We start from the raw sequence: 12,007 nt of genomic DNA on the forward strand, positions 1-12,007 counted from the left end.
GTATAGCCCCGCCAGCTCGTTTGCGCCGTAAATTTTGCGCCCGCCGCGGAGCCAGTTGTGCCCGCCCCATATTCACTTTCAGCGCCCCAAAGCGGAACCGGGCGCTGTTCCAGGGTTTGGCCACCCCGCTTGGGGCGCTGAAAGTGAATTTCAGCGCTGCCGGTCCCGCTGCGCCACCCGATGCGGTGCGGCAGGCTGCTGTACTGCAGGCCTCCCCCTTCTCTTAAGGGGGAGGTGCCTGCAACGGCCGGAGCCCCGATTGCAAGTGCCGGCAAAAGAGCCCGGCACAACGGAGAAGTGCCGGGCTCCACGGAAACCAGCCGGCAATGCCGCGGGGGGGGGTGGAGGAGGCCGGGGAAGGAGGTGCGGGCAGGCAGCCGCCGAAAAAGTGGCCGGCCGCACCTCCACCTTAATGCGCCCCGCTAAGGCTGCTGTAAGGACCCGGTCTCCCGATGTTGTTAGCGGCCGCCACGGATGAGGCAGCCGCTACTGAAGATGGGGATCGGCGTGGTTTCGGGCGGTACCGGGGCACTGCGCACACCGATGACGTCATCGGTGCCGGCGCAGCGCTACCGGCTAACGCCGATGTTAGGGCCCACCTAATTTCGGGCGCGACGCAACTTCCGGCGCAACCCACTCTTTCGCCCCTAATTGGGTGCAAACGCAAGTGAATTTCTAGGCCCTCAAGTTTAATATATTTATAATTATATTTATAAACATTCAAAAGGATAACACTTTCACGAAAAAGCTATTTACCAAACTTTAAATTGCTTGGGAAGGAAGATGAGACAAAAGTATGGGTCACCGTTAGCATTGTGAAAATGATACACAAGTCAACGTGATAATATATTTGAATGCATTTACATATTGTTATGTTCTGTGTTTATAAAGGAATGGGGATAGATTTGACAAATATTTTTTCCTGAAGACACTGTGCCTTTAAATTAATAGTTGATGTGGTATTCATCATCATGTCTGATAAATATGTAAATGACAACTAATAACATCCAGGGTAAAGCAAAGAACACAAAAGAAGTGTAAGAGGCAGCTAAAAGCTTTCAACAGCTTGCATGAGTCAGCAACTCTGGAGCTTTCATTCAATGTGATTGTAAAAGAGAAACTCCACACCATGGTGTATGACGAGAGTACCAGAATTACAGCACATTCATATCTTGCGTTTACTGCCACGGATACAATGAATGGTAACTATGGCTTAAAGTTCCTGAAACGGACACGAGCCATAAAGCATACTGTTTTCACTACTGTTAACAACTGCTTATGAAAATTCCAGAAGGATTTGGAAATTGATTGTGCATCCATAAAGCCTCATGCTTCCTTATGAATTTCTGATGGGAATTTTATTCATAAGAACAAGGTGAGCACCTTAATTTGGAGAAATATGCACCATAATTCACCCTATGATGGCAGTGATATATCAACTGATGAGGAGCCACTCTTTCAGCAAAACTCCAATGAAGAAAGCAGCATAAATGTGAGTATATATTATAGTAGGAATTGGAAAACAATATTTTGAAATGCTTCTGTAGAGCATGAAGCAACTTTAATAGTTTATGAAGTAGAAAAAAAATCAAAGTTACATTCCAGGAGTGTGACAATATCAAAATCATCGTGCATGACATTGAGATGGATGTTTATGAAATGGAGCTAGGAATCTAAGTCAGTTATGCGTGAATGTAAGTACATATGGATGAATTTTCACAGACAATGACCCACATCAGTAAACCTTCCAGAATAAAATCTCTGATTTGTATCCTCTCTATGTTTTAGAGAAGCTGCTTAAGGACAATAAGTACATGGCTCATCTGAATTTCAGCAGTTCACAGAGATCATTTGCTCTGATCTGTTCAGTGGCATTCTGAAATTTCTAATCATCTGCTTTTGTGTTTCACTGGTATGAGCTTCTAATGTTTTATTGTGGATTTCTGTGTTAAAACCTGATGCAGATTGAAGTTGAAACGTGACAATTCAATTACATCTTTGTCTCTGAATGGCTGCTGTAAACGTATGTATGAATTGGTCAAAATGCTACACAGCAGATGAAGGCAGGATAAGCAGTGTTGCTCAGTGGAGGAGCTGATTTGGATTTATCCAGCTCCTAATAGTACAGCAGTCATAGAAATGGTACGCCCTTCCTACATACACAGCCCGTATAATACAGGTTGAAATATGTCTATGGCATGTGTAACTGTATTTCCTGTTAAAATCCGTGTCCTGTTTATGTAGTCATTATTCTAGAACTGTGAAATAAATTAAACATGCAAAACCTAAAAAAAAGCTTTTTGCTCACTCTTTCAAAGTTTTGCAAAATGCATAAAATTCTTTTTGCACATACTGAGGAATTTATTTATTCCCAGAAAATGGGATCAATTACTTACAAACTACCTTCAGCAGAATGATTGTAAGAATTCTTTTCATCATGATACAGCTTGTAGTTCATTGCTTGGCTTTGAATGGAGTTAATCAGATACATTTTCTGCTGCTAGCACCCATAAAGATTGGTGCTCAAATGGGTCGAAAACCAAGAAAAAAAGCATTAGTGTTGGTAGGTTGAGGGGGCGATTTTGGCTGAATACTTCAGGTGCTAAAGAAGTTAAGAGGTGCCAAGATGGGGTCTTAGGCTACAACGCCGGTTTAGCCCTCGTTTAGCAGAAGGCGCCATCTTAATAAAGGTGTTGAAGCCAGTGCTTGTAATGGCTGCCCAGAGGATCGTTAAGGGGCTGATTAATGAGCTCTTGCAGGCAATTTAATTGTCAAAGAGGCTGCACGCCATTTTGGTGGCTAACACTTCATTTAATGACCTCTCCTAAAAGGGACCAGCTGAACAGAAGTAAACAAGTCATTGCTAAGAATTTTGAGTGCTAGTTAAAGGTATATCACCTTTTACTGTTCACTTGCTGCTGGAGGTTTGAAGAGGACTTTTGAAACACATTGGGAGACTTTCTGGGACACTTTGTTAAGGCTGCCAGTGCCGCATCCCAGAACCTGTGCGCCCTCTCACTTGGTCTCTGAGCCATCCTGAAACCTGCTGCTGTGTGTCAGCCAGCCCACTCCACACCTTCAGTGGAAGTGGGTGCGTGGAGCCCACATACCCACTCGAGTGCTTAATCTGCAGGTGTCTGATTTAGCGCATCCAGGCAAGTTCAAATTATGGTAATCAGCAATTAAAACCAAAGTTGCGTGCTAAATCCAGACTTTCAAACAGGCCTGTCTTATTAGCACAGCACCCATTTAGTGCCTGTTTTCACTCTATCACCAAAATAACCCCCTTAATGTTTTTGGACGTAATTTTGACTTTGGGCGATGGTGTAAGATGGGCGATATTAAGGGACGGAATGATGCATCAGTGTGAGCTGCTACAATTCCTGCTGAAGGGTGGTCTGCAGTGTTGCTCCTGATGAGTTGAAGACAGTCCTCACAGCTTCATGTAGTAGTCACCTTTTCATAGTGGCAGTGTGAGCATCCATTTGTGATACAAACAATGTACTGATGGTCACCTCCACTGAGGTAACACTTTGGCTGGAACTTGATGCATTTCCGGCATCAGGCTGGAGAAGACCTCCTCGATCACCTTATCCTTGTGGTTCAGGTGCCTTGAAATTTTGGACACAGACTCATTCAGAATTTAGCAATACCTTGCAGCACAGAGCTCCCCGTAGAGTCAAATAAGGCAGGCATAGAACGTACATGACCCATTACCCGCTTCACAACTGAGTCCTTATAGAAGCTTACTTCCTCAGATATTTCTGGGCAGGATTCGAAGAGACTGTCCAGGCAGGTGATCTTGGCTGCAGGTCTTCATGCAGAAGGTGGCACAGCCTCCTTGGTGAAATGTAGTGCTCCTCACTAAGATCTTCATAAGATGTGCATAGCTTGCAAATTCTTTGGGGCTGTAACATTTTGTAGGACGCATCCTCTTCAAATGCTGCCTGATCCTTCTTTCCTTCCTCTTTTTCGTCCTCCTCCAAAAAAATTGGCAACAAGGGAATGTCGATTAAGAATCCTATAGCTGTAACTTTTACATTGTGGGGATGAAACAATTTTCCGGTGACCCCACAATCGGTCAGGTTGTCAAAGGCAGTTAGCTCTGTTCAGTTGACAAGCAAAAAAAAACCTACAAAAGCTCTTTTGCAAATTTAGTAATCTCTCTTGAAAGTTTTTTTAAGCTGCAGGCTCCAAAGTAGAACATGTCCAACAGCATCAACTGATACGGGCAACAGGTGATTTAAGTCATTGATTATTACCCTTCATGCAATGGGTAATGCCAAATCTGGCCATTCTCACTGTAATAAGCTCCCAGCACCATCAACGAGTGCATGCATGGATGGCCCCAGACCACGTTCGTGGTCCCAGAGGGAAATGCTGCTAACGGTAGGGACCGCAGCACTTCCCAGGGCCCTGGCCTTCTTCCCCCGAGCTCTCTGGCACAGGTGAGACCAGGCTGCTCCAGAGCTCCCCCCACAGACACAGGCAGCAGCAGCCCCATCATAGGAGGCAGCTGCTAGGATTCAAGGGACACCTCTGCCCCATGTCCCTTCAGTCCAGCATCAGGACACCCCTCCCTGCCACTTCCCAACTCCCTGATGCCAGCCACTCAGTCAGTCTCTGCACAGGCAGCGTGGGCGAAAGACATTTCCAGGCACGGGAGGGAAGCATGGTGTCTCGAGGGAGTAGTGTACCTTCCCGCAGGGTCCACCTCTCTCCTGCTCCTTCTCACCCCTAGGGGTTCGTTATGCACCTTTTCATTGTTTAATTCTTCACTACTGTCAATAATTTTTTGATGATCTCAGTTTCTTTCAAAGCAGTTCATTCGAGAAAATGTCTTTATTGCTATTAACAAATATATATTTATAGTGCTGCCACAGGAAATATTTAGTACTGTACTGTTGCAAGTACTTTGCACAGCGTGATACTTAACAACCTGTGTCACTAGTCTTGATTTTACCCTGATCCGCCCAGCGTGAATGGGGTTGGTTCAGGTCGAACATCCATTCTAGGCCCACTCCCCCACCCCAATTTTACTGTCCATCGACTTAGGCTCACCTGCCACGGACTCCCCACCCCCTCTTCCCGATTGCAAGACCCACCATGGGGCGGCCCGACAGTGGACCCTCCGGTGGGCAGCCTCTTCCCAGCCGGAACAGGTGGGATGTCGGCTGGTGGGACTTAAATGAGGCCCGGCAGAGAGGTTTTATTTAACTTTTCAATAATTGGCAAAAGTTTCCATAACTACACTCACCTTGCCATGTCTTCACTTTCCCTCTGACTGTGACCAGAATCTAGTTGCAGGGTTCATTCCCTGCATGCACCCAGACTGTTTCAGTGCTGAGAATGTGAGTCCGAGAATCTCCAAAGCTCTACGCTAATGGTGCCTGAGGCACCCATTCCATCCTTAACTTTGGCTTCAAACATAGCTGTCCTGCCTAAAATGGTACAGGAGACTTTGGTTTATCCGCAGGTTGTATGTCCGGAAACCTCGATCTACCGGCAGAAATCAGGAGCCGTTTTATTAGGTTTTTTTTCTTCTCGTGGCTTTTTTTTCAACAGTCAGGCTCTGCAAAGTCTCTCTGTAGCTTAGCAACAGCTTCAGAGACGCTTCCAAGGTACGGCCAACTGTTTAGAAGCTGTTGCTAAGCAACAGTGTTTGTTGCCAGATATGGAGCTGCAAATCTCCGTATGCTTCAACATTAACGCTGGTATGTCCAGCAGTTTTGATAGATCGGCAACAGCTCGGTCCCGTCGGTGCCAGATATAACAAAGTTTCCTGTATCTGACTTCTCAGCACACAAAAAGCTGAACAGCTTAACCTACACCACCTTGCACAACAGATCAAGCCCTGCACGTGTACAAGCAGTTTAACTGCATGGGCTAACAACATCCACTTGCCTGCAAGCAAAGTCCTTAAACCTCACACAACATTTAATGACTTATCTCTTCCACATGAGAGGTACATCGCAAAGGATATTGATTGACATGTAAGGAAGGAGAGCTTAGGCCAGGATGATGTCTTGCTTTTTACTTAAAAAAAGATATGAAGCTAATGGAAATAATGAATCCTGGATTCAGTAAGGAAAAAGTAGAGGCTTAAGGGATTGTGATAAGGAATAACAGGCAAAAGAAGCTAGTTGTTGGGATCTATTTCAGATCACAGAGTCAGAGTGAGGCCATGGGTTCTGAATTATAGAAACAGATTAGCGAGGTAAGTTTGGGCACAACTACGATTGGGAAATTTTAATCTACTGGGATTTAATAGGGAGGATTATTAGTGTGAGCAGGAGTAAAGAGGTTGACTTCCTGCCCATCGTCATGCACTGCTTTCTTACTCAGATGGCTAAGGAGCACATGATGGGGGAGGTGATTCTGGATCGGGTTTTGTGTAATAAACCAGAGATGATTGAACAACTAAAGGTTGGGAACTATTTTGGAAACTGTTATCATAACATAATTAAGTTTAGTGTCAGAATCACCATGGATAAGGATGGTATAACTGCAAGTTTTAATTTTAGGAAGGTGGACTTTGGAGGAATAAGGAAGCAGCTGTTGGAGCTGGAATAGATTATTAGAGGGGCAAAGCTTGGAGGAGAAGTGGTATACTTGTAAATGCACAATGCAGGGAACACAAAGTCAATTTATATCACTGAGTAAGATACACAATATCTATTGGGAGGTTACCCAAGTAGGCAACAAGGAAAGTAGTGCAAGGAATAAGGGCAAATTATAGAGGGCTAGAAATTCATGTACTTACCGCCACTCCGTAGCGCCATGAAATGGCGATAAAATGGTGGCCGCCACTCTTTCACCAGCTGCTGGCAGGTCCTGCGGTGGCCGCCATATTTCTTTTCCCCTTTGCACTGCCGGTAACTAGTAGTGCCCCAGGAAAAAAAATGGCGGCGTGGTGACGTCAATAGGCGTGCAACGCCAACTTAACGTCACTAACACGAAATTCGACCCCAGCGCGTTAAGCATGCCAGGTTAACCTGGTGTGCAAGCAGACTGACAGTGGCGATGTCTGCAGCTCTTAAAGGGACACACACATTATTCAGGTAAGTTTGAATTTAAGGGTTTGGACTGGGGTTTTTTGATTTTATTGAAGTGGTGTCTTGCTGCAATAGATGTGAAAAGTTTTTTAAGTGTGTAGGGAGTGCTGCTGGATGCTTGCAAGGGCTCGGATGGTAAATGAAGGCCTTTGAGAAGACAGAACATGCTACGAATACTCAGCAGGTCACGCAACATCCATGGAAAGAAAAACAGAGTTCATATCTCAGGTCGACATGCTGCCTGACCAACTGAGTATTTCCAGCATTTTATGCTGTCATTTCACATTTACAGCATCCGCTTGCAGAGGGAAGAGAAAGACGCAGAAGAGGAGGAAGCCGAAGAGGAGGAATCAGATGGAAGGATGCATCCCAGACAGCCCCTTCGTGGCCGGGATATCCTGGATGGAACCATCCGCTTGCGGTCCCACTGGCTGAGCACGATGCCTCTCCTTGTTGACCCACTGGCTGGGCAGGCTGCATTTCTTGGGTGTGTGAAATGAGGAAGGCACAAGGGTGGAGTTGTGCTGATGGAAGGGCAGGAAAGTAAGAGGTGCATGCCAGAAGGAGAATAACTTATGAGGATACCCGCATCTTACACTTGCCTGGATGAGTACAGCGCCAACAACACTCAAAAAGCTCAACACCATCCAGGACAAAGCAGTCCACTTGATTGGCACCCCATCCACCACCTTAAACATTCACTCCCTCCACCACCGGCGTACTGTAGCTGCAGTGTATAAGATGCACTGCAGCAATTCGCCAAGGCTTCTTTAGGAGCACCTCCCAAACCCGTGACATCTTCCACCTATGAGGACAAGGGCAGCAGGCGCATGGGAACACCATTACCTCCAAATTCCCCTCCAAGTCACACACCATCCTGACTTGGAAGTATATCGCCATTCCTTCATCGTCACTGGGTCAAAATCCTGGAACTCCCTCCCTAACAGCACTGTGGGAGTACCTTCACCACACAGACTGCAGCAGTTCAAGGCGGTGGCTCACCACCACCTTCTCAAGAGCAACTAGGGATGGGCAATAAATGCTGACCTTGCCAGCGACACCCACATCCCATGAACGAATATTTAAAAAATAGCCCCACCACTGGCCAAGGGCTCAGCCATGCCCCTGCCAAGAATGGCCTGCACCGTCTCCTCCAAGGGGGTGAGGTGAGGCTAGGAATGGGAGATGTGCCTGGTCATTGGTGCAGATTGTTGGTAGGTGAGTGATTGGGGTTTGTGCATTGAGCAATGTGTGAGGCCAGTGCTGCAGTTGGTAGGAGACGGCTTTTGAAGATGCATTCACTGACCTTGACCATTGGTCTGAGTTCATGAAGCTTCTTTGGCCACTGGAGCCAGGTGGTGGGAGTGACACTGCTGGCAGTGACGGCCTTGGTGATGTGATCCCACATCATTCTTTCTGGCGGGCTGGCTGGCCCCTGTGGGTAGGGGTCCACTCTTGCGGTGCTGACCCCCTGCGCAAAGCTGGAGTGCTGCATGTGAGACCCTCAGTGCCCCTGCCCTAGCTTGCTGAGCCATTTGTGTTAGTGCTGAGGCAGTTTTCCCATTTGTTGAGGTTAGGAAGGTAATTCAACTTTAACAGCTGGATATTCACATTTGGAACTTCTATTAAATATTGAGGCCGCGAAACTCGGCTCCTTTGTGCCTGCCATTAGCGTCTCCGAGAAATACGGCGGGGTGCTACTGAGGCACTAGCTGATAGTGCTGCACCCCAACCGATAGCACCATGGGACGCTGCGCCGCCAGCAATGACGTCATTGCCGTGCGGCACGACCTCTTAGCGCCGCGCCACAACCTCTTAGCGCCGCACCACGACCCCTTACCGCCTCACGGCAGAAATTCAGCTACGCCCTGCGAGGCTGCCGCAGGCGGTGTCAGCACCAGCCTCACGGGTCACGAGCCGGGCCGACCTCCGCTCGCGGGGGGCTAATTAAAGGGAGTTGCAGCCGTGACCCGCGCCGCCATTTTATTTTTTTTGTCCAACCTCCAGGTCGGCCCTCCGTGGAGGCCCTTGGCATGGTGCATGGCCGCCATCACGCAGCCCAGCACCGCGTCTCTGTGCCGGGCTGCAGCCATGGCACAATGACGCCCTGGTGGGCTAGTGTGGGCCATCGGCGGCCCGACAGAGCTCGCAGCGGCCCTCCCATTTAATGGAGGGGTGGGGCACTGAAACACGTCAGTGCTACACGGAGCAGCTGCATAGCACTCTGGCGCTACCGTGCTTTGTGCCCCCGACACCGCCCTGAGAGGAAGTGGAGCACCTGAGATAGCGCTCCGCTTCCTCGCCGGGGCGGTAAGCCAAATTTAGCGGCCGGGGCGGTATCTCTGCGCCAGGCACTAAATCTCCGGTGATAATTTGGTTACCACCCCCAAACGGGGCGTCACCGAATTTCACCCCCGAATATTTCTTAAAAGACAGAAAGGGCTGAAAAATGGATTGAATCACTGCATTGTATTTTATATGGCTTCAGTGTGCATGGCCCCTTTAATTCTCAGACCTCTTCATTGCCCACAATTCCCCGTGAACACCACAGCTTCGCTCACAGAGGCTGTGGGAAGCTGCAACGCCGGATCTGAACAGGAACTTCATTCCGGATCCCTCCAGCAACACCACTAGGACTGCATTGCATGGAAGGTGAGCACTGCGCCACCTGTCTCCATGCCCCCCCAGACCAATTTCACTCGGTTAGCATTGCGGCCATTTCCCGTGGCCGTTAACTGCAGTAACACCGGCAACGTTGCCGATGAACACAAATTTTTCCCCCAGTGTTCTTCACATATACCTCATTAGGTTCAGTGATAGACAGACAGGAGTGTAAGGCTGTTATAAAACTGGTTAGACATACAGAAATAAATAATGAAAATAGGATTACAATGATTATAATAAAACAATATAAAGGGCTCTGTAAGTACAGACAGAGAAAACAAGAAGCAAAGGACGTTGTGGGCCTTTAAAAGGCACTAACAGAGAAGTGGTATCAGGCACCCGGGAAATAGATATCCCAAACAGTTTCTTTGTATTGGTTTTTCACAGAAGTCGCTGACTCTTTGCCTGAAGTAGATTTTTTTTTAAGTAGGAGTAAATTTGAAAAACAATAATAATTTCTGATCAGGGAGTGATGGATACATTGAAAGATCTTTACCACATCCATTTACTCCTGTCTGTTAATCTGAAGCCAGATGGCCTACACTCAAGAGTATTTAAGGAAATGGCTGATGGAATTGTTAGATTTTGATGAGGGTCTTTAGGGAAATCATTAGAACTGGGAGTTGGACAAAAGGATTGGAGCAAAGACAATAGACATGTATATTTTTAAAGAAAAAGGGGGGCAAAAGGTCTCTCCTGGAAATTTCAGTCTGTTAACCTGATGGGGGGAAAGTTTGTGGCCGCCACAAGAGTTGCAGGTGTCACCGGCAACTATGGTCAATGGCCGCTGAAAATTTACGAAGCGCTACCAAGGAAAAATTTGCGCTGGGGGTTAAAGATTTTTAGGGCAGCGCTAACTTACCGTGTAACGTCCTCCTGGTGGTGTTCGTGCAGGCATAGGAGTCGAAGTTCTCGTCCTGAAGTGGCGTTCCAGCTTCTAACAGCCTCTGGAAGTGAGGCTATGGAATTCAGCAGGAATTGTGAGAAATTAAAAGGGCAATGCATTAAAAGGGCAATGCCTTCTGAACTAGTAAAAATTAAAATGAAGCGAAAAAATGCAGTTTTCAGCCCTTAATGCCCTTAAAAAAATTAACATTAAAAAGAAGTCCCAAATGGGAATCTTCAGCACTTAAAGCTGAATTCCCTTCCGAACCTCAAAAAATGGGAAAAGTGCTTCAGCACTAAAACGAATGGCTCAGAAAGCAAAGGAAGAGCAGATAGGGTCTCGCACGCAGCACTCCAGCTTTGTGCAGGGAGTCAACACTGCAAGAGATGTCCTCTACCCACAGGGGCCAGGAGGCCCTCCAAAAAGAATGATCTGGGACCACATCACTGAGGTCGTCACTGTCACCAGTGTTGCCCCCACCAGCTGTCTCCAGTGCCCAGAGTCACTCAACTACCAACAATCGGTACCAATCACGAGGCACATCTTCCATTCCTAGCCTCACCTCGCCCCCTTGGAGGAGATGGTGCAGGCCATTCTTGGCAGGGGCGAGGAGGAGGAGGAGGAGGAGGAGGAGTAGAAGGAGAAGAAGAAGAAGACTTGATTTGACACTCCCAGCCAACAGCACTTCAAGGTCTGTAGGGGGGTATCTTTTACCTGGTTTACGGTAATTTACCTTCCTTTACCTGGTTTACGGTAATTTACCTGGTCAGGCAGCCTTTTGTTTCACAGACTGAGACCAATACCAATCAGCGGTTTCGAATCGCTAAACCCACCCTTCCAGTTCTGACTGGAGGAACTTATAATTAATGATATATTAAAAACAGACAAATGATCTGGATGTAAGAAAGTTAAACTTTATTAACTAAATAAACTACACCACACGATCAATGTAATCATGGTAAAATTGCTTAGATAGGGGAGAAAAGACGGGCATAATGAGGAAAACGACTAAAATAATAATTCTTAACAAAATTCCCACTTTGCCCCCACCCCTAAGCCTATCCTAAGTTGCCTTGTGGAAGGCCAGAAAAATATATGCTCACCACTTGCAATGCTAGCTCCGTGTCCTACAAGATTTTCACTGTCCTGAAGTAAAGAAAACACCCCAGTGTTTTAAAAGTAAACTGCTGGTGTTTTTACTTCTTCAGACAGACTTCCATGCTGTAGAGAGAGGCACACGGAGGCAAGCCAGAGAGAGAGATGCTTCTCAGAAGCTATCTTTATATACCCCAATTTTGGGGCCGAGATGTTCCTGCCCAAATCCAAGTTGATCTGGCTAAAACAAAAGGGACCCAACTGCCCTATTGTCTGGGATGGGTTTCGAATAAAGCTTGGAGTGGTT

The 12,007-nt window shown here is 47.0% G+C and overlaps 1 protein-coding gene across 1 annotated transcript in view; it reads left to right on the forward strand.

Moving 5' to 3' along the window:
• Nucleotides 1-12,007, forward strand: part of LOC147116515 (uncharacterized) — a 139,600-nt gene that overhangs the window by 69,608 nt on the left and 57,985 nt on the right. Inside the window, exon 2 of the mRNA XM_085992050.1 lies at nucleotides 1,344-1,492. Within this exon, the coding sequence (XP_085848176.1) occupies nucleotides 1,344-1,492 (149 nt within the window). The remainder of the gene's footprint in view (nucleotides 1-1,343; nucleotides 1,493-12,007) is intronic.

This window comes from Somniosus microcephalus, chromosome 6 (genome assembly GCF_052327205.1).
Source record: "Somniosus microcephalus isolate GS21.2 chromosome 6, FLI_Smic_1.0, whole genome shotgun sequence".
In the NCBI taxonomy this organism is placed as follows: domain Eukaryota; kingdom Metazoa; phylum Chordata; class Chondrichthyes; order Squaliformes; family Somniosidae; genus Somniosus; species Somniosus microcephalus.